At 44.5% G+C, this 26,091-nt stretch overlaps 2 protein-coding genes across 2 annotated transcripts in view; both read right to left on the bottom strand.

Annotated features, from left to right (window-relative positions):
• LOC124140700 (symplekin-like) overlaps window positions 1-10,936 on the bottom strand; it is a 46,007-nt gene extending 35,071 nt beyond the window's left edge. The window contains exons 1-8 of the mRNA XM_046508394.2: window positions 10,716-10,936; window positions 9,669-9,737; window positions 8,613-8,666; window positions 7,865-7,938; window positions 7,254-7,380; window positions 5,878-5,984; window positions 5,646-5,709; window positions 4,541-4,692 (exon numbers count right to left, since the gene is read on the bottom strand). Coding sequence (XP_046364350.1) covers window positions 4,541-4,692; window positions 5,646-5,709; window positions 5,878-5,984; window positions 7,254-7,380; window positions 7,865-7,938; window positions 8,613-8,666; window positions 9,669-9,737; window positions 10,716-10,805 — 737 coding nt within the window. The 5' untranslated portion in view covers window positions 10,806-10,936. The remainder of the gene's footprint in view (window positions 1-4,540; window positions 4,693-5,645; window positions 5,710-5,877; window positions 5,985-7,253; window positions 7,381-7,864; window positions 7,939-8,612; window positions 8,667-9,668; window positions 9,738-10,715) is intronic.
• Window positions 10,937-17,783: 6,847 nt separating this feature from the next.
• LOC124140697 lies at window positions 17,784-25,799 on the bottom strand. The gene is made up of 3 exons (XM_046508390.2): window positions 25,542-25,799; window positions 19,011-19,214; window positions 17,784-18,114 (listed from the first exon to the last, which is right to left on the bottom strand). Exons 1-3 carry the CDS (start codon window positions 25,621-25,623, stop codon window positions 17,945-17,947), a joined length of 456 nt encoding a protein of 151 aa, XP_046364346.1. The 5' UTR covers window positions 25,624-25,799; the 3' UTR covers window positions 17,784-17,944.
• Between the last annotated feature and the right edge of the window lie 292 nt (window positions 25,800-26,091).

Here is a 26,091-nt window from a genome sequence, read left to right as displayed (position 1 = left end):
GTCAGCAAGTCGGGGTACCACGATCTGTTCGGCCACATGGGCGCGATCAGTAACATTCGACAGCGAACTCCTCGGAGCCGGCTTAGAATGTGTGGTATCAACGCTGTCGGCGGGTAAGCATAAGCGACCAAGCCCGTCCAGTCTAACGCGAGAGCATCGTGATCGATGGCCCTCGGGTCCGGGACTGGTGATACAAACAACGGGAGTTGATTGTTGAACCGCGTTGCGAACAGGTCGACCATCGGACGACCCAAACGTTCGTACAGCCACTGAAACACTACTGGGTTCAGCATCCACTCTGTGGGGCTCGGATCCTGAGGCCTCGATAGAGCATCGGCCAGTACGTTCCGCACACCTGGGATGTGACGGGCGCGTATCTGGCACGGGACACTGTCCACCAGAGCGTAAAACTCGAACGTGAGATCGAGTAGCGAGTGACTGTGGGTTCCCCCCAGTTTGTTCACATAGGACACTACCGTCGTGTTGTCGGTCGCCAACATGAGCCGGGCGTCGACGAGACGATGCTTCCAGTGATTGACTGCGTTGATCACTGCCTTGAACTCGAGACAAGTGATGTGAAGACCTAGTTCGTCTACGCACCACAGCCCCGAGCTCACCTCCCCCTTTAGATGGGCGCCCCAGCCCACTAGAGAGGCGTCTGTATACAGGGTCAACGTGGCCCGGTAGGGCCGCATAGAGACTCCTGATAAGACAATGTAAGGGACCGTCCACCACTCCAGATGCGGTTGGAGCCGATCCGGGAGGGCGACGGTCGCACTGTTCACCTCCGTTGCTAACAACTGGATTAAAAACCGTTGCAGCGGGCGGAGTTGGAGACGACCCCGTGCGGTGCAGTCCTGGGCTGATACAAGTAGCCCTAACAGCTGTTCCCAAAAGTGAACAGTCTGTTGCACCGCTAAGACTTTGGCAATCATCGCCTGAATTTTGTGCCACCGGTCTGGGGGGACAAAGAGGCGATGGGACACCGTGTTGAACCGACCTCCGATGAACAGCAAGTTCTGAGAAGGGGTTAACTCGCTCTTGGGGAGATTGATAATCCACCCAAATTGCTCCAAGAGCCGACGTGCGAAAACGAGATGGCGTGACAGGGTGTCCGTCATTCGATTTGCTACTAGCCAGTCGTCCAGGTACGCGAAGTACCGGACACCCCTCCTGTGGAGGAACCCCACTATGGGGGTGGTTAACCGGGTGAACAGCCAGGGAGCGGACGTGTGAATCATTCTGAGTTCGGCACTGTCCTACTTGGGAACGAGAAATATCCTGGAGTAAAACCCCGGTGTTATTTCTGGTAGAGCTAACTCCCGTACTGCCCCTTCTCCACCAACCTGCCGATGGCATCGGCGAGGATGGGAAGATCGGTTTCCGAATCGAAACCTGCCAACGGGGCAACGGTGAGCGGCGGATTCGCTTTGAGATCAAGCCGATAGCCGTACCGAATCGTGTTGACCACCCACGGGTCGTCGAACACTTGTTCCCAATTCTCCCAGTAAGTCTGGAGTCTGGCTCCCACTGGGGAAGGAGAGGGGGCCCTGACAGGTTGCGGCAGGCGCAACTGTCCAGGGCCAAGTGACTCGGGTTCGCCTAAGGGCCAACCGAAGTTGGCGCTGTCGGCATACGAACCCCTCCAATGAGAGTCACCTGGAGGGGCCCTTGCCGTCCGTCGACGACTTGGGCTTCCCCCAGTTCCCCGTCTTCCCGCGAAAGGGCAGCTGATTGCCCATACCGGAGCCCTCAGGGCGGGGCTACTTCCCAGAGGAAGAAGAACCCGACCCCTTAGACCTACCGGCCGCAGCAGCCTGGGGCGCGCTCCGGTTAGGAGCGGCACCCAGGCGCCTATGCAGGGACCCAACAAGAGCAAGTGTGTGCCGAGAGTCCTCGGCAACGTACTCCAGGGAAGCATTTAAACTGAGCAGGCAGTTGTAAATGCGCTGGTCACGGTCCGTGGGAGAACCTTCGACCAGACGGGCCGCTGCAGCCAAGTAATTGTCTCCGTGAGACATGGAGTGCCGAGCGAGGGCGTCCAGCTGGTGCAAGGTAGCTTGCGTTACCGTAGCAGCCGGTGGGGCACGGACACCCAACCGCTCAACATGGGCCTCCGCGGTAGGACCAGCCTCGGGAAAGGCAAGGTCATGTACCGGGAAGAAACCCTTTCTCCACGACGTCGGAGGCAACGGGAGACCCCGACCGGAGGCCGCCGCGAAGGCGTTCTCCAAGGAAGGCTTGAAACCGCGCAGCAAGGTTGATGCGGGGAAAGCCGTGTCGGAAGACTCATCGTATACCTCGGAGGAACCCACAGTCGTGGATTCCCCGCGGTACCGGCCGGGGCATGTCCTCAAAGAGGTCATAAACCATGGCCACGCGGTCCTAAACTGATAGCGGGAGCAACGGTTCGGGGGAAGGACCGGTGACCACGGGAGCCGCCGCCGTACCGATGGACCCCGCGTCCGACCCCGCGGCCACCGAAGTGGCCGGGGACGGAACAGCCAGCGGCCTATCCTGAGATAAGGCCGCCAGCTTGGAGTCCACAAGTTATGCAAGTAATGCAGCGACGGAATCCCCGGACAGCACACGGGCCGCCAAGAGATCCGCCGCTTTACCGGTGGACCCCGCGGCCACCGAAGAGGCCGGGGACGGAACAGCCAGCGGCCTATCTTGCGATAAGGCCGCCAGCTTGGAGACCACAAGTTTCGACAACAATGCGGCGACGGAATCCCCAGACAACCCGAGGCCGCAAGGGGATCCGCCGCAGCCGAGGAGGTGGTACCCGCACGGGGACCCCGACCGGACGAACCGGCCACCACAGGGGTGGAGACGGACTGTACGTACAGCCGGTACCGCTCAAACTCCGCATGCCCCAGACCTTCGCACAGGATGCACCGGGTGTCCCCGCAAGGAACCCTGCACCGCGGGCAACGATCGTGGGGATCCCGGGACGACAAAAACTTTCTGCACACCCCACAACTCCGAGGAGCAGGGGTAGAGGGGGTGGATACTGGGGACATATCCATGTCAGACATTGATTGTTTGCTATAAACAAAGAACAAAACATGGTTACAACGCACGCACCACAATGATTCACAAACGAACATTTTCACAAGAAAATAAACGAGCAATGTGAACATATAACATACACATATAACTTTTATTAAAGAAATAAGTGATGTTAACCCCCAAAACATACAAGAACAGGGGAAACGTAAAACACAACGTGCATACGCGAACCCCGCAAGTATATAGAAAAAAGGGCGGGAAAATTTTTCCGTTTGGCGGGAAAATTATAACCAAGCGTAGCTACCGCAACGCCCCATAAAAGCACAGTTTATTAGAGAATAAACTATAATAAATATCACCAAATCTTCAAGGAACGCTTCAGCAGGAGAAACACGTCTTGCTAAGCAGACGAAGGAGACAAGAGTGAAGGGTGTCACATGGCAGCTGGGTGGCTACGCACGTGCTGCATGAGGTAATTGAGATCTCTCTGGTAGATTTCGCTATAGCAGCAGTTGTGGGAGACAACAGCCTCGGTATAACAGTGGTAACGTATTACTTAATGTAATTAGTGACTCATATTATTAACAAAATTCCACATCAACAGTGTACGATGACACATCACCAACCAAGAAATCGAGCCTGACCACTCAACAAAAGCTATGGCCTTACCTGGAGATGTGGGGGGAGCCAAGGGGAGTCTAGTAGGCCTTACCTGGAGATGTGGGGGGAGCCAAGGGGAGTCTGGTAGGCCTTACCTGGAGATGTGGGGGGAGCCAAGGGGAGTCTGGTAGGCCTTATCTGGAGATGTGGGGGAAGCCAAGGGGAGTCTGGTAGGCCTTATCTGGAGATGTGGGGGGAGCCAAGGGGAGTCTGGTAGGCCTTATCTGGAGATGTGGGGGGAGCCAAGGTGAGTCTGGTAGGCCTTACCTGGAGATGTGGGGGGAGCCAAGGGGACTCTAGTAGGCCTTATCTGGAGATGTGGGGGGAGCCAAGGGGAGTCTGGTAGGCCTTATCTGGAGATGTGGGGGAAGCCAAGGGGAGTCTGGTAGGCCTTACCTGGAGATGTGAGGGGAGCCAAGGGAGTCTAGTAGGCCTTACCTGGAGATGCGAGGGGAGCCAAGGGGAGTCTGGTAGGCCTTACCTGGAGATGTGAGGGGAGCCAAGGGGAGTCTAGTAGGCCTTACCTGGAGATGTGAGGGGAGCCAAGGGGAGTCTGGTAGGCCTTACCTGGAGATGTGAGGGGAGCCAAGGGGAGTCTGGTAGGCCTTACCAGGAGATGTGAGGGGAGCCAAGGGGAGTCTGGTAGGCCTTACCTGGAGATGCGATGGGAGCCAAGGGGAGTCTGGTAGGCCTTACCTGGAGATGTGAGGGGAGCCAAGGGGAGTCTGGTAGGCCTTACCTGGAGATGTGAGGGGAGCCAAGGGGAGTCTGGTAGGCCTTACCTGGAGATGCGAGGGGAGCCAAGGGGAGTCTAGTAGGCCTTACCAGGAGATGTGAGGGAAGCCAAGGGGAGTCTAGTAGGCCTTACCTGGAGATGTGAGGGGAGCCAAGGAAGTGAAGCATCATCTCAAATGTTTTCAAGCCCTGGTCTTCCAGTTTCTTCAGTTTCAGGTAATGGCGACCATCAGGCACCATGTCTAAGGACACGTCACCTTCCTTCTGCTTCTGGGCGTCCGAGTCCTGGAAACACATGATGATGATGCACACACACCATCCATTTAGTCCATAGCCCATTTGCACAAAGTGATCTTAGCGCTATGTCTATCGTAAGCCTATTTTAAAGAACGGGATTTACGATCATCTTAGCGCTAAGGTCGCTTTGTGCAAGTGGAACCAGGTAGGCAGTGTATGGAACTTTTCTTTTATATATTAAATGATTCTCAGGAAATGACTGAATATGGTCTGGTTACCTCAGTTTATTTAAGGCGAGACTTGATTTTAGAATAGTTTATTATTTCCGCCAATCCTAAATTAATGAGAAGTGGTAAAAAATGTTATCAGAAAAGCACTATTGTCTTTCTTATCAGCAGAACAGTCTGATTATATTTCTCACTGAAAAATGTGTAAAATCAACAACAACAAGCATGAAATACTCAAACGTGCACTAACACCATTTTCAGTCTAGGTCAAAGATGTTGCTGTGGAAACTCGAAAAATTATTTTTTTTAAAATCCCAAAATATCAACATGATCAAAAGGCCCTATTTTACCAGTAGACCTATTTATGCACAAAGGTCGGTGAAGAAATAGTGTACACTTTTCAAGATCTGCTCTGGAAAGGAGCACTACCCCCATATTCAGTGAAGTCAAAGTTGTTGCCATGAAAACTTAAAAAACAATTTTTTCAAAAATTCCAAACTATCAAAAGGCTATCACTCCCAGTTCACCACTAGACCAATGTATAAGATATCTCTCATGGTTTTGGAATACTGCTCCAGAAACGAAACGTGACAGAGGGACGGACGGACGGACATCACCCATTCCTATATCCCGCTTCCACTTCGTGGCGGGGGATAATAATAATCACAGATATCACCATCATCATGTGCTATTTCCATCCAACATGGTGATGAGAAAGACACAAAGTTGTGAGTGTGTCATACTGCGTGTCATGAAAAGCAGTGACTGACGTACCGCAGATCTCTTGGACAGAACCAGGACGACCGTCTCCAGAAACTTCACAACATGGGTTCGGATACTGCAAATGACAAAATTCGAGATTGATGGGAAAAGTGACGTTTGTTTTGTTACATGCAAAAGATTACATAAATAATGAACATTAACATTAAATAATAATGAACATTAACATTAAATAATAATTATGTTCATAAATGGTATAATCTTACTGATAACAAAAGCCTCTCACCCATCATTTTCCGAGTCAAGCATTTCAAAGAGGCGAGTTTTGAGTGTGTGCATCTGTTCCCATGAGGCCGTCTTCTCTGGGGTCGGCGTCTTGGCCTTGCTCAGCCACTGCAGGTACGAGAAACATTGGGTCAGCACTTAACACACATCCCTCCCTTGTCTAAAGAGGATGTCGCCAACGTCTTTACATATCAAACCTATATCAGCAGGATTTGATTAAGTAGGAAAACTCTATAACTTGATGAGGAATCTTGTACTTTTATTGACAAGTGTTGATATAATTCAAGCAAAGTCACAAGGGCCAGTTTTGTTGCTATCGATACAGTTTTAATTTGGAAATCAAGTAAATTTTCAAAACAACTTAAACTTAATAGTTTGCATCATAGCAAAAGATAATATCCTCTGAAACTCAGTATGTATACGCAAAGTGAATACAAAGTGATAGACCTACACCTACCTGTATGGTATACTTGATATACACCTACGTGTATGGTATACTTGATATACACCTACCTGTATGGTATACTTGATATATACCTACCTGTATGGTGTACTTGATATACACCTACCTGTATGGTATACTTGATATACACCTACATGTATGGTATACTTGATATACACCTACATGTATTGTATGCTTGATATACACCTACCTGTATGGTATACTTGATATACACCTACCTGTATGGTATACTTGATATACACCTACCTGTATGGTATACTTGATATATACCTACCTGTATGGTATACTTGATATATACCTACCTGTATGGTATACTTGATATTCACCTACGTGTATGGTATACTTGATATACACCTACGTGTATTGTATGCTTGATATACACCTACCTGTATGGTATACTTGATATACACCTACCTGTATGGTATACTTGATATACACCTACGTGTATGGTATACTTGATATATACCTACCTGTATGGTGTACTTGATATACACCTACGTGTATTGTATACTTGATATACACCTACCTGTATCAAAGACTTGATATACACCTACCTGTATGGTATACTTGATTGATTACTTGCCCGTGAAGAGATCACCCGTTTAATTAACATACAGCTTTATTACACATTGTGTAATACCAAAACGTGTGCTTATGTACTCGCTGAAAACGTTTCACGAACAAATATTGAAAGCTCCCAACATCCCTTGGCTTATTCAACGACATTGCGTGTGGAGTTGATAGATCACTGAGAGGAGCTTATGCACACTCGATGACCTCAGCAACCTTGTTGCTAGGCTGACGTATGGTATACTTGATATACACCTACCTGTATTGTATACTTGATATACCACCTACCTGTATTGTATATTTGATATACACCTTCCTGTATTGTATACTTGATATACACCTACCTGTATTGTATACTTGAACATCTGGATGGAGGTCAGGATGACCTTCTTCTGTACATTGACATTCTCGTCAGCCAGCAGCATGTTCAGACTGGGGAGAACCTTGGAGAGAACTTCTGGATCTTTCTTGCTGTGAAGAAACATTGATGCAAGACAGTTCTCATCATCTCATGGCACAGGCAGTGGATACCAAATATGTGCAACAAATATGAACTTTCATTAATTCCTCTATGTTCTTCTATAGGTCTCCTTGGAAAAATAGGTTTATATATTTTATCCATCTTCCGGATGTGATGAGATGAACCTCTTCAGCAAAGTGTATAAAGTAACAACTAGATTCTCCACAACAGAGACTCATGCACCAAGTGCTTGCAGCAGGTAAAACTGGATAATGGCACTATACAAAAGTATATTTTGATTTGATTGATTTCATGAAATTTGTGTTGACAAACTTATATACCAGAAACAATAGATGCTGTTGGAATCCATAAGTCCATCTTCTAAATGCCAAGATGTAGAAATAAGGAACTAATAAAACGTAAACTAAGATGGTTCAAATACACAAAGCCTACAGATTTTCCTTATTCTGAGCAGAGTCTTTGGGTTAACATTACCTTGCTTCTTCCATGAAGCCAATCACGAATCTCTTCACATCCACAGCTCGGTCACTTTGGAAAGCCAAAATTTCCTACAAGCAAATATGCAACCCTTTATGTTTAGTCCAGACTCATATTCACAATCACACTCAACAGCACATAGATACCTTGCCTTGTTGAATAACAACAGCAACAACACAGCACTAAGGTGCCTTGCCTTGCTGAACAACACAGCACTAAGGTACCTTGCCTTGCTGAACAACAACACAGCACTAAGGTACCTCCCTGAACAACACACACAGCACTAGGTCACCTTGCCTTGCTGAACAACACACACAGCACTAGGTCACCTTGCCTTGCTGAACAACACACACAGCACAAAGGTACCTTGCCTTGCTGAACAACACAGCACTGAGGTACCTTGCCTTGCTGAACAACACAGCACTGAGGTACCTTGCCTTGCTGAACAACACAGCACTGAGGTACCTTGCCTTGCTGAACAACACAGCACTGAGGTACCTTGCCTTGCTGTACAACACAGCACTGAGGTACCTTGCCTTGCTGAACAACAACACAGCAGTGAGGTACCTTGCCTTGCTGAACAACACTCCAGCGGTCTCTTATGACAAGCATAGTCGCCTCTTACGACAAGTAAGGGTTGCTGAAGACCTAGTCTAACCCGGATCTTTACAGGTCTTTTTCATAGTAATCACGTAGAGTTAGGTACAAGTAAAGGAACATTAGGCCTTATTATTAATGTACTCACGTCTAAGAAATTATCAAGAAGTGTTGGATCCTTATGGACGATCAGCTCTTGGACCTGAAAACAAAATAATTGCAAACATGTCAAATGTATTGAAAGTCTTATGTCTCACATGTCCTATGTGTCCTATACACATTGTTCAAGATGACATCAAGTCATCAGGTCCCAGTAACCATGATCATGATGATAATCAAAACTTGTCATTTAGCATCACTTGGGGATTTACTTTATAAGATTCTACACTGAGTGCATGTGACAGGCAAATTGAGAGAATGCATCATTCAGATATTTTCGGTATAAAAACTGAGGCCAAAAGTATTACCATTGCGATTCAGATATTTTCAGCATAAATACCGAGGCCAAAAGAATTACCATTCCGATAAAGATATTTTTGGTATAAATACTGAGGCCAAAAGTATTACCATTCCGATTGAGATATTTTCAGTATAAATACTGAGGCCAAAAGTATTACCATTCTGATTCAGATATTTTCAAGGACAAAATATCAAATAGTGCAAGAAACAGAACAGATTATAACGTTGAGCCACACTCCTAACTATTTATGAACCAAACAAGTATGGAAATGTGAAGTTTCAGTTTCATCGGTTCTGTGGAGAAGATCTTTTAGTGTGGATGACACTGGCCAAAAAGGACATGACAGAAACTCATTTGACTTTGAGTAAGGTGAGCTAAAAATGGTGACAACCATGATAACTGGTTGCCAGCCAGAAGACACTTGCTTTGGGCTTACAAATACAGGGAGTTAACATGCTTAAGCTGAGGAGTCAAGTAACTAAAACAAAGACATGGAGCACAACATCATCACCATGACCCATGAGTGAATGAGTGAGTGAATATGGCTTTACGCAGCTTTTCGCAATATTCCAGCAATATCACGGCAGGGGACACCAGAAATGGGCGGGACACCAGAAATGGGCGCCATGGGTACACGTTGTACCCATGGCGGGAATCGAACCCAGGTCTTCGGCGTGACGAGCGAACGCTTTAACCACTAGGCTTCCCGACCGCCCCCCGTGACCCATGAACACAGAAACTCGCCTGTCTGAGATTGCTGATCTTCTGGGCATCTCTCTGAGCTAAGGAAGCCTGATTGAGGAGCTCGACCACCTGGAAAATATTGTACATATTTAGAATGATACATAAATAATATCCTGACTGCAAGAGCTTGATCAAGTAGATCAAAAGTAACAATATCAAGCACTGATGAGCAGTGTGTGAGTATTTGCTTTTAGCAATAGTTCTGCCTCCAATGTTGGGAATCAATCCACCTCAACCACAGTCACTCACAATAACATTATTATTTAATGCTCATGATGTCAATCACTGGATTGTCCGGTCCAGACTCGATCATTTACAGATAGCCGTCATATAGCTGGAATATTTCTTGAATGTGGCATTAAACAACAATCCAACAAATTATTAATGAGAGCTTTTTTGCCTTGTGATAAGCACCAGATTGTTAATCCCATATGTACAACATGCACATGCTCCGTTGCCCCTCTTTCCCATGAAACTCGAAACTTAATAGCAATCATACAGTTTCACCTTAAATTTCAGTGAATCAAGTGGATTACGGAATGGGGCGAGTGTGCCAAATGGCATCAGGATCACTCGTAAGTGTCCGTAGAATAAAGTCACGAGTCTACAATCTGAAGGTCGAAAGTTTGCATCCAACGGATTCTCACTAATACTGGCTGCTTGTCTTTGAGACACTGTATTCTGGAGGTGAGTGAGTCTTTTCTAATGGATGTTGATCGTCTATATTAGGCCTACTAGATGTAAATCAAAATGGAGCGAGGGAAATGATCATTTCTAATCGTGTAATGCAATGTAATAAAGCTTGAGTATGCAGGGTTTAACACGACCACTAGCCCGTTAGTCGTAGACTAGTGACAATCTAGCGGCACTGGTTGTTTTCTCAAAAACATAGACTTATTTTCAAATGAGCTGCTGATTAGCAGAGTGATACAAGCTAAATATATATGTATGTCCTTATACCGAGTTGCTACCACAGTCAATTGCCTTGAGCCTTGATCATTTCAATGACAGCGCCATATATATTTATGAAATATTGAAAGCGTTTACCCGTTCATACGTCGATGTGGATTGCTCTGCTTCTGCATCCTCCTCAATAAAGAACTGTGCCGCGGTTGATCTACGACCTTCGCCTGACATAATGATTTAATTGTGTCTTAGGTGTAATTCATGTGTTTAAATTGAACATAAAACTATTACTTGACAAGATATTCTATGTATCTTTGTCATGTAGTGTTTTCATGCCGCATGAACGAGGCCGCCATATTTAAATAACGTAAAGTGGTCGCGTGGCGTATGGTTGTCGTAAAACATCGCATTATTAAATGGGATAAAGCTATATAAATGATACGCACACGAACAGATTTCTTATGATAGCTCTGTTATCATAACAATAAGAAAGTCAAAGAGTAATTATTTCACACCATGATAACAATTGCATATGTCGCAAATACCTGTATATTTTACAGGCGCTTTTATTGATAGGATAACAATGAAACTATATTTTGCAAATATATCGTCGGATCATATGTTTTCGGACATCATACGTTTTCGGAAGGCCATGTCTATCCTTCGCGATTACTCGCTCTATGACGAGGGGTGTGGCGTCACACAGACATTGTAAATACTCAGATGAAGGCTTGTCTTTAAGATAATGTGAGTGCATGAGTATGTTTCTACGCAGCTTTTTGCAATATTCCAGCAATATCACGGCGGGGGACATCGGAAATGGGCTTCACACATTGTACCCTTGTAGGGAATCGAACCAGGATTCTTCGGCGCGACGAGCGAACTCTTCAACCTCTAGGCTACCCCCACCGCCCATAAGATAAAGTTGTCTTTTGTAAGTGAGTGAGATGTTTTACATTTGTTCTTGTGATTAGCGAATGTGTTTTTTAGCGTCCGAATACACGGGGTTATATTTACACAGTTTATCTCTGGACTACTGAAAATTAGTATTGTTATTGGAAGTCTAAGAGTTCAATATACATGTACTTCCCTGACGGGTTGTTTTCAATATTCTAGCTATAGCACAGCATGGTACCGTGGATCGTATCGTGTATCGTACCATGTATCATCTCAAAAATCGTTCCGTGTATTGTAACCTGTATCTCATTGTGTATCATATTGTGTACCATATCGCTTATCGTACCGTGGATCGTATTGCGTATCGTACCGTGCATTTTAGCGTGTATCGTACCGTGGATCATATCGTATATCGTATCGTGTATCGTACCGTGAATCTGTACCTAGGATCGTACCATGAAGCTAGAAAATGTATTTTGCCGCTATTTCTCAATAGTGAGTGAGTGAGTTGGGTTTAACGCCGCTTTTAACAGCATTCCAGTTATATCACGGCGTGTCAGCTTAATGTGTGAGGAAAGCCCGAAGTGATGCAGGTCTCGGACGTTTACCAATGCGTTGAAACCCACGAGCACGGGTATGGTACTGACAAACCTAGAAACATAATCGGGACGAACCGGGATTCGAACCCACAATCATAGGTTTCTGGCGTGCCCAAGGGAGGCAACTCTGCACAGCGAATCGCGGCGCCTTAGACGACTGGGCCACCCGTGCCCCCTATTTCTCAATAACTGCATGAGCATAAAAGTCATAATTTAAGGCTGTCAAAATTCGACCTAATGTAGCATGTAGAACACGGGATGGTGTTGGCAAAGGGCCGGGTTGCTTCGCAATACACTGTTCGGAATATAGATCTTGTCTACCCTTCAAAAAAGGAGGGGATCATGAAACATAAATGTTTATATCAAGTATTAGAACAAAGACAAGTGTTAACAACAAACATCCTTTACAAGAACGTTTATACAAGTAAAATATAACACCAAAATACATCCTATAGTTAGCACGTGCCTCACGCAGTAGCGCCACACAGAGTGTCATATCTGATTTTGACATTTTCAAGGAAGGTCGATTCATCTTATATAATTGATTCTGCTTATCATACAGTTGTGATTTACTTGATTTAATTCATTGTTTGTGTATGAAGTAGATGCGGCGCCTGAAACGCGCTGAGCGTCTCCGGGCTATTGGCATGCCGGAAACTGGCAGAAGTCAACGTGCAGAGGCCAATACGGTCAATGTTCCACAATATGTAATTAGCAGACTCTGGAACAGGTACCAACAAGCCCAAAATGTTGACGACTGCCCCGTTCAGGGTGTCCCAGTTCAGCGACAAGAGTACACCATCGATTGATCCGGACCAGGTTCTACGAAATCAAGCCCAAACGGCGAATGAAAGTGCTGCAAACGTTCATCAGGCTACTGGATTATGAGTTTCGGGTCAGACGATTAGAAATGGTCTTCATGCATCTCATCTCCAGGCTCAACGGCCACGTGTTGTGCCGCCCCTTACATAGCCTCACATTGCCAACAGACGTCATTGGTGTACACAACGTCGAAACTGGGGTAATCGTTGCTGGTCACGTGTCATGTTTTCAGATGAGTCCCGATTCACTTTACACTTGCTAGGCGCGGTCGTGTCTGAAGACGTCGAAATGAACGTCAAGCCAATATCAACCTGAGACCTCATGAGTGATTTGGCTGTGGATCGGTTATGGCGTGGGGTGGCATCACTGAACTGATTGAACTCCACTCCAAATTCATCTTCCCGAAGCAAGGGAGTTAACTGACTGTAAAAGTACAGTTTCCACCTTGTCGAACTAGGGTTTTCTAGAAATTGCTTGGCTTAGTTGTAGCGCCACCAGTGACTATTACGAGTTATGTCCCTTCAATGTCTCTCCTTTTGACCAATCCGATTCCACCTCTCATATCACTTGCATTTGCTTCAAACAAAACGGCGGCGCCCCGTGAAGACGATCTGATCGATAATCAAGATCTTTATTGCAATAAAACAGGTCTTACTTCGCAGTGTGCATCAAATCACATGAGAACCTTGGTTAAAAACATGAAAAGATTTGGAAAATATATGTTAAATATATGACGCTAAATTGACGGTACACATGCGTTGCAAATCTCTTTAATCGACCGAAATCTGCACGGCAGTTGACGAACCGGATGTCTGGTTCGTTACGCGATTTGATTGGACTATGCATAGACTCGTTAATCCAGCCAAAATATAACTCCATAATTCCAGCCTACTTCGGCAAGGGTGGAAACTGGACTTTATAGTCACTTAACTCCCTTTCCCCGGGAAGATGAATTATAACAGTTAGAACACACAAAATGTCCTGTGAAATTAAGAAGAAGGCTGACTGTGTCGAGGAAGGGTCACTGGACAGTACTGTCTGGACAAGAATACTGACATCCTCGGGTGTCCCGTTTGCAAGCGTGTGGGGCGACGTTTTGTCTTAGAGGACGACAACGCCCGTGCTTTTACCGTGCACGAATCGTCAATGCCCACCACCTGCAGCTCAACATCCATAGAATGCCACGACCAGCAATGACCACACTGAACACGTCCAGGACATGATAGGGAGACGTGTGCGTCAACGTCATAGCCCGCCGACCACGTTGGCTGACCTTGGCCAGGCGCTGCAAGAGGGTTGGGAAAGAGTCCCTCAAATCGCCATTGGGAGACTCATCCACAGTATGTCTCGTAGAGTGGATGAATGTTTGACAAATCGTGGCGGTATTTACGAACTACTGATCCAAAATTTCCCATCTTACCTCTATCGTCCTTCAAGATCGTTGACAGTCATAACATCTGCTGCTATACCTCACTACCGATTGTAATGTGTTCCCTATTCGTTTCTTATTATCACACAGCTGTTACTAGAAACTTATATCTCTTACAGTTTTGGAATTTTAAGTATTCTGTGATGTGATGGTACTGTGTTACTAAGTTAGTTAGACTGTATATAAGGGAACAAAAGCGTGCCTGTCGTATCTCTCACACATTTTATTACACCAAGACCAGCTTTCGTGTGAAGTTCACTCATCACCCCATTTCCATGACTATGCCCATCTCGCAAGCTTGACCATTGTCGCGGCTGGGTGACTAAACTATTATCACTGACTTTTGCTATCACCACTGTAATTTTGTATTTGACGCTGTCAACATATACTCTTCAAAAAAAAGAAACTTGACACTGACTTGAAATGTAAAATAATGCGATTGTTTCAAAATGGGACAAAGAATCCATAATTGAAACACTGTTTGAAGATCAATGTACACAATGTTCAAAACATTAATCGTGTCACCAAGACAGACACACGTACACGATACAGTTAATGTCACGGGTACAGAAAATGTCAGTATCGGTTGTGCCCGGCGCGTGCATCAATCACCGCTTGCCAACGACGACCCATGGATGCAATCAAGTTGTCAACAACACGCTGTTGGATGTGCTGCCATTCATGCTGAAGTGCATCAAGAAGCGCCGGAAGTGTTTGGGGCGGTGGATTCCTTCTGCGAACGCGTCGATCCAACTCGTCCCACAGATGCTCAATCGGGGACAAATCTGGTGACCGGGCTGGCCAAGGTAATGTCTGGGTGTTGTTGTGTTGTAAGAAGTCCTGACAAACACGTGCAATACGCGGTCGAGCGCTGTCCTGCTGGAACTGTCCGCAATGAACGTTGACGTGAGGAAGAACGTAAGGCTGTAGGATCAAGTCTCTGTAACGCACACCTGTCAATGCACCTGCCACATGCACGAGAGGCGTCCTACCACCGTGATGAATTCCGGCCCATACCATGACACTCCCGCGGCCAAATGGGGCAACCTGCTGCACACAGTTGGGGGCGTAACGTTCACCCCGACGTCTGTAGACACGTGCGCGCCCATCAGCACGTGTGAGTAGGAAACGGGACTCGTCAGTAAACAGTACATTTCTCCACCTTGCACGTGCCCATTTAACCCTCTGTTGGCACCAAAGCAGACGGTCCGCCAGATGACGTGGGGTCAATACATGACGTCGAACAGGTCTTCGTGAAAAAAGTCGAGCCTCCCTCAGTCTGTTGCGTACCGTTTGATCTGATATTCTGCGTACCCCAGGGATCTGTGTGGTTGTAGACGTGGCTGTGGTAGTGCGGTCTCGGAGGTGTCGCAGCCGGATGTATCGATCTTGTGCTTGGGTTGTCACCCTTGGTCTTCCTGACCTTGGTCTGTCGTCAACTCTGTTGGTGTTGTTGTATCGGGTCCACAGTGCGGAGATTGTCTGTCTGGATACGCCAAAGTGCCTGGCCACTTCTTGCCGAGTTGCTCCAGCTTGTAATCTCCCAATGGCGTTGTTCCGTTGAGCTGCATTCAGTCTTGGCATTCTGTCACCGCCTCTACTGCCGTTATAAGGACTGTATGAGCAGCCGTTGATGTGGATTTTTATACCCATTCAGCAGGGGGGCCTGCATGCCTAAATGCAGGATCCTGTGCTGCACGTTTTTTACAGGCGGTTGCGTTTGGATGAAGCTGTAAAATTGTTCCCCAAACGCTACGTTGATGTGCTTTGCATGTGTTTTCGGGAAGTATAGACACATCTTTCTGTTTGACTTATTTGGTTCTCATTTAATGTAATTATTTTAGATATTTGGCAAAAAGTGGTTTTACATCTATGTCAAGTTTCTTTTTTTGAAGAATATATTATTTACTGTCATTGAATATTGTAGTACTACCACTCTATTGTGCACTGCCATTGTAATTGGCGTGCAGTAATTTGTATTGATTTGTAAACTTAGTAAATTTTGTGATACATTTGTTTATTCTATACGACATGTTGGTTGGTTGTTGGTTTCACGCTAAATTCTTTGAGTACAGACTTCTGGGTTAACATATTGTTTCAATTTGGGAACTGGCATGTAACACTTCAGACTTTTCATACTCTCGGGAAATAAATAGTTCTAAGAAAACCGATAATTTAAATTTTTTAATTAACAACACACCTAAAATCGCCTCAACCATAACCTTTTGTTTGTTTGTTTGTTGTTTTAATGCAACACAACAAAATTCCAGCAGTATGACCTCGGTCTGGAAATAACAGCGTCTGGGTCAGACTACCCAGTGATTGATACCATGAGCGTCAATCTATGCGATTTGGGATACACTGACACGGACCAAGCAAGTCAGACAGCCTGACCACCCGATCCACCAATTCGCAATGGACCCCACGTGATCAGCAACTTCCGAAGCAGGGAGCTGATCGTCTTGATAAAATACTCGTAGTGTTGGTATGAATGTGGTTATATGAACATCTTAACGCCATCTGCCCAATAGAGAGCCACCTTAGCAGTATGGCCCAAGTAACTTTCACATTGACTTACAGTAACTGTAGCGCCAAGATGACAACTTGACTGTTGTAGTCGGAATCCTACGGAGAATTAATCATTGCTTACTAGAGCAGATTGGTTGGTAGATGCACTGTTTATGCCCATGCATGGTGTTGTGCTTTTAATCACTGGGTGTGAACACCGACATTTATGCATGGCTAGAGTTGACGTAAAATGATGTTTAACGAGCATGTATGTTAAACTGGGCATGGTATCTTAGTGGGCTAGGACTATAAAACCGGCATTAGTCCTGACGAATACAACCAGCTACAAGCACGCACGCACGCACGCACGCACGCACGCACGCACGCACACACACACACACACACACACGGGTTGTGCTCGCATGCGTGCGGCTTGTTATATACGTGCTAGTCCGGACTAATGACAGTTTTAAGGCAGTAATCCACTAAGATACCATGCCGTAGTTTAACATAAATGCTCCACTCTGGCACAGCATACTGACTCCGAACCGACTAATCCTGTTTTATCGAAGCCCATTTTTGGTGTCCCCCGCCGTGATATTGCTGGAATATGCTAAAAACGGCGTAAAACCATACTCACTCACTCACTCACTCACTCCAGACATCAAACAAGGTAGCAACAAGTACCGTCTGCTACCAGGAAAAGGAAGTCCATGGTTAGAGAGATTATGATGTTCAGGCACTTGAACTTGGCATCGTTACCTGTTGCGTTTCTTATACCTCCAAGTATATGCATACACTGGATCGTGTATATAACCTTATACTGTATAGTTGGGGATGGGGAAATTGGGAAAGACGTTAATTATGGGATACAGGGGACTATTTTGCCCCGTTGCCAACAAGGAAATAAATAATATAATATACTTCTTTAATGGGCCACCGCAACACAGGAAATGAAATAAAAACATATTTATTAATAAAAAAATACAGTTTGTTATTTCGGTATTTCAATAATCAGTGTTGTTCTGATACACATGGTGGATATTGGTTGTTGTCATAGTGGTGACATCTCTTGATTGTCGTGTGTCAAGCAGCATCAGTCTATCGGGTGTGATTCACAGTCCACAGTCGGCCTTCTCGTCCTGGTTGAGGTCGTCGGGGTGGACGCAGACATTGAGGGTGTTGGAGTAGACGGTAAGGTTGCCACAGTCTCGCTCCAGCTGTACGCCTTGCACACACTGTGTATACCTCTCGCAGTTGCGGAACACAGCCGCGGTCGCACATACTGGGGACGAGAAACAACCATTTCAGTATCATACAGAGTATCGTACCTTGTATTGTAGCGTGTAGTGTGACGTGTATCATATCGTGGATCGCATTGTGGATCGCATCGTGTATTGTATCGTGGATCGTACCCTGTATCGTACCGTGAATTGTATCGTGCCCTGTATGATATCGTGTATCGTGTCGTGGATCGAATCGTGTATCGTATCGTGTATTGTATCGTAGATCGTACCGTGAATTTACCGTGAATTGTATCGTGCCCTGTATGATATCGTGTATTGTATCGTGGATCGTACCCTGTATCGTACCGTGAATTGTATCGTGCCCTGTATGATATCGTGTATCGTATCGTGTATTGTACATTCTGGGGACGAGAAACATCCATTTCAATAACAGTGAGAGATTGAGTATGGTTTTACGCCGCTTTTAGCAATATTCAAGCAATATCACGGCGGGGGACACCAGAATTGGCTTCACACATTGTACCCATGAGGGGAATCGAACCCTGATCTTCGGCGTGACAAGCAAACCCTTTAACCACTAGGCTACCCCACAGCCTCGTGCTGCACAAAGGATAAGTTTTAAGAATTCACCTGTATCCATGTTAAGGGGGGCAGATCAAATGGTGGTAGAAATCAATAGGCGTGGGGATATGAATGGGTGATCGTTTAACCTTCTTGGATTCGAACACACCTGCAATACCCTCGGCTCCTTTCATATTTCCGCCTATACATGATGTATATGCTTCAACATGCCATGCGTCCTCTTTGTATTTGTAAGGTATATGCTATTCATAGGAAATGTTTCTAATATCGCTATGTGGAGAGTTCGTTCGTCCAAACAAGGAAAAAAACCATCATTATATTACGTTGAGTTTGTCATGGTTTCCATGGTTACCTCCGCGTAGGAGATCCCTGGACTGTAGGCAGTTGGTCAAGGCCACGTGTTCACAGTATTGTTTCTCCTGGTCAAAGAGCGTGCCCTGGGCGCAGTCCTGGGGGCCGTAGGCCAGACCGTTGAAATCACAAATAAGAAACTGCCTGCACCCCGTGTCCGGCATGACCACCAGCTGCCCGGCGCTGTTCACACAGTCAGTGTTATCTGGGAAATACAGGATTAGATATGTATGAAGGATGGATTGTGGCAGTAACTGCTGCATGTAACGTGACGAGTGCTACAACGGAAAAGAACGGCTAAAACTACATCAATGCCAAGGTTCTTCTTAGACCAGTGTAACGGCTGTAACTGCTCCGATATCACGGCTACCTCTATATCAATGCCATGGCTACAACTACACCGATATCACGGCTACCTCTATATCAATGCCATGGCTACAATTACACCGATATAACGGCTACCTCTATATCAATGCCATGGCTACAATTACACCGATATAACGGCTACCTCTATATCAATGTCATGGCTGCAACTACACCGATGTCACGGCTGCATCTCCACCAATGTTACGGCTGCATCTCCACCAATATTACGGCTGCATCTACACCAATGTTACGGCTGCATCTACACCGATGTTACGGCTGCGGCTGCATCTATACCAATGTTACGGCTGCATCTACACCGATGTCACGGCTACCCCTATATCAATGCCATGGCTACAACTACACCGATCTTACGGCTGCATCTCCACCAATGTTACGGCTGAATCTACACCGATGTACCGGCTGCATCTCCACCAATGTTACGGCTGCATCTCCACCAATGTTACGGCTGCATCTACACCAATGTTACGGCTGCATCTACACCGATGTTACGGCTGCGGCTGCATCTATACCAATGTTACGGCTGCATCTACACCGATGTTACGGCTGCATCTACACCAATGTTACGTTACGGCTGCATCTCCTACAATGTTACGGCTGCATCTACACCAATGTTACGGCTGCATCTACACCGATGTTACGGCTGCGGCTGCATCTATACCAATGTTACGGCTGCATCTACACCGATGTTACGGCTGAGGCTGCATCTATACCAATGTTACGGCTGCATCTACACCGATGTCACGGCTACTCCTATATCAATGCCATGGCTACAACTACACCGTGTGACGGCTGCATCTCCACCAATGTTACGGCTGCATCTCCACCAATGTTACGGCTGCATCTACACCGATGTAACGGCTGCGGCTGCATCTACATCGATGTTACGGCTGCATCTACACCAACATCACGGCTACCCCTATATCAATGCCATGGCTACAACTACACCGTGTGACGGCTGCATCTCCACCAATGTTACGGCTGCATCTACACCAATGTTACGGCTGCATCTCCACCAATGTTACGGCTGCATCTACACCGATGTTACGGCTGCGGCTGCATCTATACCAATGTTACGGCTGCATCTACACCGATGTTACGGCTGCATCTACACCGATGTTACGGCTGCGGCTGCATCTATACCAATGTTACGGCTGCATCTACACCGATGTTACGGCTGCATCTACACCGATGTTACGGCTGCATCTACACCGATGTTACGGCTGCGGCTGCATCTATACCAATGTTACGGCTGCATCTACACCGATGTTACGGCTGCGGCTGCATCTATACCAATGTTACGGCTGCATCTACACCGATGTTACGGCTGAGGCTGCATCTATACCAATGTTACGGCTGCATCTACACCGATGTCACGGCTACCCCTATATCAATGCCATGGCTACAACTACACCGTGTGACGGCTGCATCTCCACCAATGTTACGGCTGAATCTACACCGATGTAACGGCTGCGGCTGCATCTACATCGATGTTACGGCTGCATCTACACCAACATCACGGCTACCCCTATATCAATGCCATGGCTGCATCTACACCTATGTTACGGCTGCATCTCCACCAATGTTACGGCTGCATCTACACCGATGTTACGGCTGCGGCTGCATCTATACCAATGTTACGGCTGCATCTACACCGATGTTACGGCTGCATCTACACCGATGTTACGGCTGCGGCTGCATCTATACCAATGTTACGGCTGCATCTACACCGATGTTACGGCTGCATCTACACCGATGTTACGGCTGCATCTACACCGATGTTACGGCTGCGGCTGCATCTATACCAATGTTACGGCTGCATCTACACCGATGTTACGGCTGCGGCTGCATCTATACCAATGTTACGGCTGCATCTACACCGATGTTACGGCTGCGGCTGCATCTATACCAATGTTACGGCTGCATCTACACCGATGTTACGGCTGGGGCTGCGTCTATACCAATGTTACGGCTGCATCTATACCAATGTTACGGCTGCATCTCGACCAATGTTACGGCTGCATCTCCACCAATGTTACGGCTGCATCTCCACCAATGTTACGGCTGCATCTACACCGATGTAACGGCTGCGGCTGCATCTACATCGATGTTACGGCTGCATCTACACCAACATCACGGCTACCCCTATATCAATGCCATGGCTGCATCTACACCAATGTTACGGCTGCATCTCCACCAATGTTACGGCTGCATCTACACCGATGTACCGGCTGCGGCTGCATCTATACCAATGTTACGGCTGCATCTACACCAACATCACGGCTAACCGATGTAATAGCTCGAACTTCACCAATATCACAGCTACAACTTCACCAATGCAATGTCTACAACTACACCGATATCACGGCTATAACTAGACCGATATCTTGGCTCCAACTACACCAATATTACTGCTACAAACTACATCAATATTACTGCAACAACATCAATATTACTGCTACAATTACATCAATATTACTGCAACAACATCAATATTACTGCTACAACAATATCAACATTACTGCTACAACTACATCAATATCACGGCGACACTAACATCAATATTACTGCTACAACAATATCAACATTACTGCTACAACTACATCAATATCACGGCGACACTAACATCAATAATACTGCTACAACAATATCAATATTACTGCTACAACAACACCAATATCACGGCTACAACAACATCAATATTACTGCTACAACAACATCAATATTACTGCTACAACTACATCAATATTACTGCTACAACTACATCAATATTACTGATACAACTACATCAATACTACTGATACAACTACATCAATATTACTGATACAACTACATCAATATTACTGATACAACTACATCAATATTACTGATACAACTACATCAATATTACTGATACAACTACATCAATATTACTGATACAACTACATAAATATTACTGATACAACTACATCAATATTACTGATACAACTACATCAATATTACTTCTACAACAATATCAACATTACTGCTACAACTACATCAATATCACGGCTACAACAACATCAATATTACTGCTACAACAACATCAATATTACTGCTACAACTACATCAATATTACTGATACAACTACATCAATATTACTGATACAACTACATCAATACTACTGATACAACTACATCAATATTACTGATACAACTACATCAATATTACTGATACAACTACATCAATATTACTGATACAACTACATAAATATTACTGATACAACTACATCAATATTACTGATACAACTACATCAACATTACTGATACAACTACACCAATATTACTGCAACAACATCAATATTACTGCTACAACAATATCAATATTACTTTTACAACTACATCAATATCACGGCGACACTAACATCAATATTACTGCTACAACAATATCAATATTACTGCTACAACTACACCAATATCATGGCTACAACAACATCAATAATACTGCTACAACAATATCAACATTACTGCTACAACTACATCAATATCACGGCGACACTAACATCAATATTACTGCTACAACAATATCAACATTACTGCTACAACTACATCAATATCACGGCGACACTAACATCAATAATACTGCTACAACAATATCAATATTACTGCTACAACTACACCAATATCACGGCTACAACAACATCAATATTACTGCTACAACAACATCAATATTACTGATACAACTACATCAATATTACTGATACAACTACATCAATATTACTGATACAACTACATCAATATTACTGCTACAACTACATCAATATTACTGATACAACTACATCAATATTACTGATACAACTACATCAATATTACTGATACAACTACATCAATATTACTGATACAACTACATCAATACTACTGATACAACTACATCAATATTACTGATACAACTACATCAATATTAGTGATACAACTACATCAATATTACTGATACAACTACATCAATATTACTGCTACAACTACATCAATATTACTGATACAACTACATCAATACTACTGATACAACTACATCAATATTACTGATACAACTACATCAATATTACTGATACAACTACATCAATATTACTGATACAACTACATAAATATTACTGATACAACTACATCAATATTACTGATACAACTACATCAATATTACTGATACAACTACACCAATATTACTGCAACAACATCAATATTACTGCTACAACAATATCAATATTACTTTTACAACTACATCAATATCACGGCGACACTAACATCAATATTACTGCTACAACAATATCAATATTACTGCTACAACTACACCAATATCACGGCTACAACAACATCAATAATACTGCTACAACAATATCAACATTACTGCTACAACTACATCAATATCACGGCGACACTAACATCAATATTACTGCTACAACAATATCAACATTACTGCTACAACTACATCAATATCACGGCGACACTAACATCAATAATACTGCTACAACAATATCAATATTACTGCTACAACTACACCAATATCACGGCTACAACAACATCAATATTACTGCTACAACAACATCAATATTACTGATACAACTACATCAATATTACTGATACAACTACATCAATATTACTGATACAACTACATCAATATTACTGCTACAACTACATCAATATTACTGATACAACTACATCAATATTACTGATACAACTACATCAATATTACTGATACAACTACATCAATATTACTGATACAACTACATAAATATTACTGATACAAATACATCAATATTACTGCTACAACTACATCAATATTACTGATACAACTACATCAATATTACTGATACAACTACATCAATATTACTGATACAACTACATCAATATTACTGCTACAACAATATCAATATCACGGCTACAACTACACCGATGACACGGCTACAACTACATCAATGCCAAGGCTACAATGTCAAGGTTTCAGCTACATTCCTGTCACGGCTACTTTACCAAAAATTAACAGGAGACAACCTTGTTAACGTCTCACCGGAGCTATCACAAAACGCGAAACATTAGCGGCCGCGTAACGGCGTGAACCGTACGAACGTAACTGGCCCGGGTATGTATGTCCACTGTGCTATAAGTTTACATAAATGTCGTGTCATAACCATCTTTCCGAGAGCAAGGGAGTTAACTAACAATAAAAGTCCAGTTTCCCCACTTGCCGAACAATGCTGGAATTTCGTGGCTTGATGTAGCGCCACCAGTGGTTATTACGAGTTGTGTCCCTTCCATGACCCTCCTATTGACCAGTTAGATTCCACCTCTCATATCACTTGCATTTGCTTCTAACACAATGGCGGCGCCTAGTCAAGGCGATCTAATGGATATTCAAAAAATCTAATTAATATAATATAACACGGGTTTTACCTCGCAAAGTGCATTGAATCACTTGATCATCTTGATTAAAAACATGAAGAGATTTGGAAAATATCTGTCGACGCCCAGTTGATGGTGCATATGCTTTACGAACCCTGCAGTCGACGGAATCCTGCACGTTGAAATCCATGTTGTTTACGAAGCAGATGTCTAGTTCGTTTCGCAATTTTGATTGGACTATACCAGCCAAAATATAATTCCAATTCCAGCCTAGTTCGGCAAGTGTGGAAACTGGACTTTTATAATCAGATAACTCCCTTGCCTCGGGAGGATGAATTAAAACAGTTAGAACACACAGAATGTCCAACGAAATTAAGAAGAAAGCTGACTTCTATCAAATAACTGTAAATCTGTCCAGTGTGTCACATATTGCAGCATGTTGTGACATAAACATTTTTTACGAAATCTACATTAATTTTCTTTGTGATCAAAATTCAATGATGATGTAATCGGCAACAAAACGGAAATTTCTTGAAAAGTTCACTTTACAATTTTTGTAGGTAATATTCCTTATCAGCGGAATGGCTTGTCTTTTATTTATAAGTATTAGCACACATGCAAGTATCTTCATTAATTAAACACCGCGTTATTTCGTGATTCTGATTCTGGCGAGGACTATAATCACAGTTACACCGCACATCTGTCAGAACATAATGTGTATTAATGATAACAAAGACTGTTATTAGTTTATTCGGCCTAGGTTATAATTCAGTTATAGATACAACTACATATTTACAAACCTTCTCCGAAGTAGTAGGTACTGGTTTGTCCATTGACAACTCCAACACAGCCGACGAGGAGAAGGAACGCCACCATGGACATCTTTGAAAATCGCAGACAAAAATGAGACTGACTTTATAAAAGTCCCGTGAAAATCTAAAGGTTAAACAACCAAGCGTCGTCGTCGTTAATTAATATAGGGAGGAGAACTGCGTCCTAACGCCCATTGAACAAACGCTCCACTTGTTCCTCTCAAGATCAACACCAGTATGGCAACTTCTTTGCATACTTTTTTTCAATTAATAAAGCTGAGGGGGGACGTTGGTTGTGGGAATGGGAGGGAATGCGATGTCGCGAGACGCTGTCAGTGCCAGCGGTAGCCGACAGCGTTCACATCGGTATGTTCCTCGTGTGGGGATCTTTGATCAAATATCCCCGGTTTTCCCGGCAATGTAACAACGGATTGAGAGTTCACAAAGAGTTCACTTCTCGGGGTTGTCTTAAAGGCGCTGACATCTAGTTATTGAAGTCAAATTACCTTTCTGGGGGTTTGGGGACCTTTTTGAAAAA

The sequence above is a fragment of the Haliotis rufescens genome, unplaced genomic scaffold (genome assembly GCF_023055435.1).
Source record: "Haliotis rufescens isolate VD_foot unplaced genomic scaffold, xgHalRufe1.0.p SCAF_51, whole genome shotgun sequence".
Lineage (NCBI taxonomy): Eukaryota > Metazoa > Mollusca > Gastropoda > Lepetellida > Haliotidae > Haliotis > Haliotis rufescens.
The sequence above is the reverse complement of the archived record's forward strand: the minus strand, read 5'-3'. Positions and strand labels throughout refer to the sequence as shown.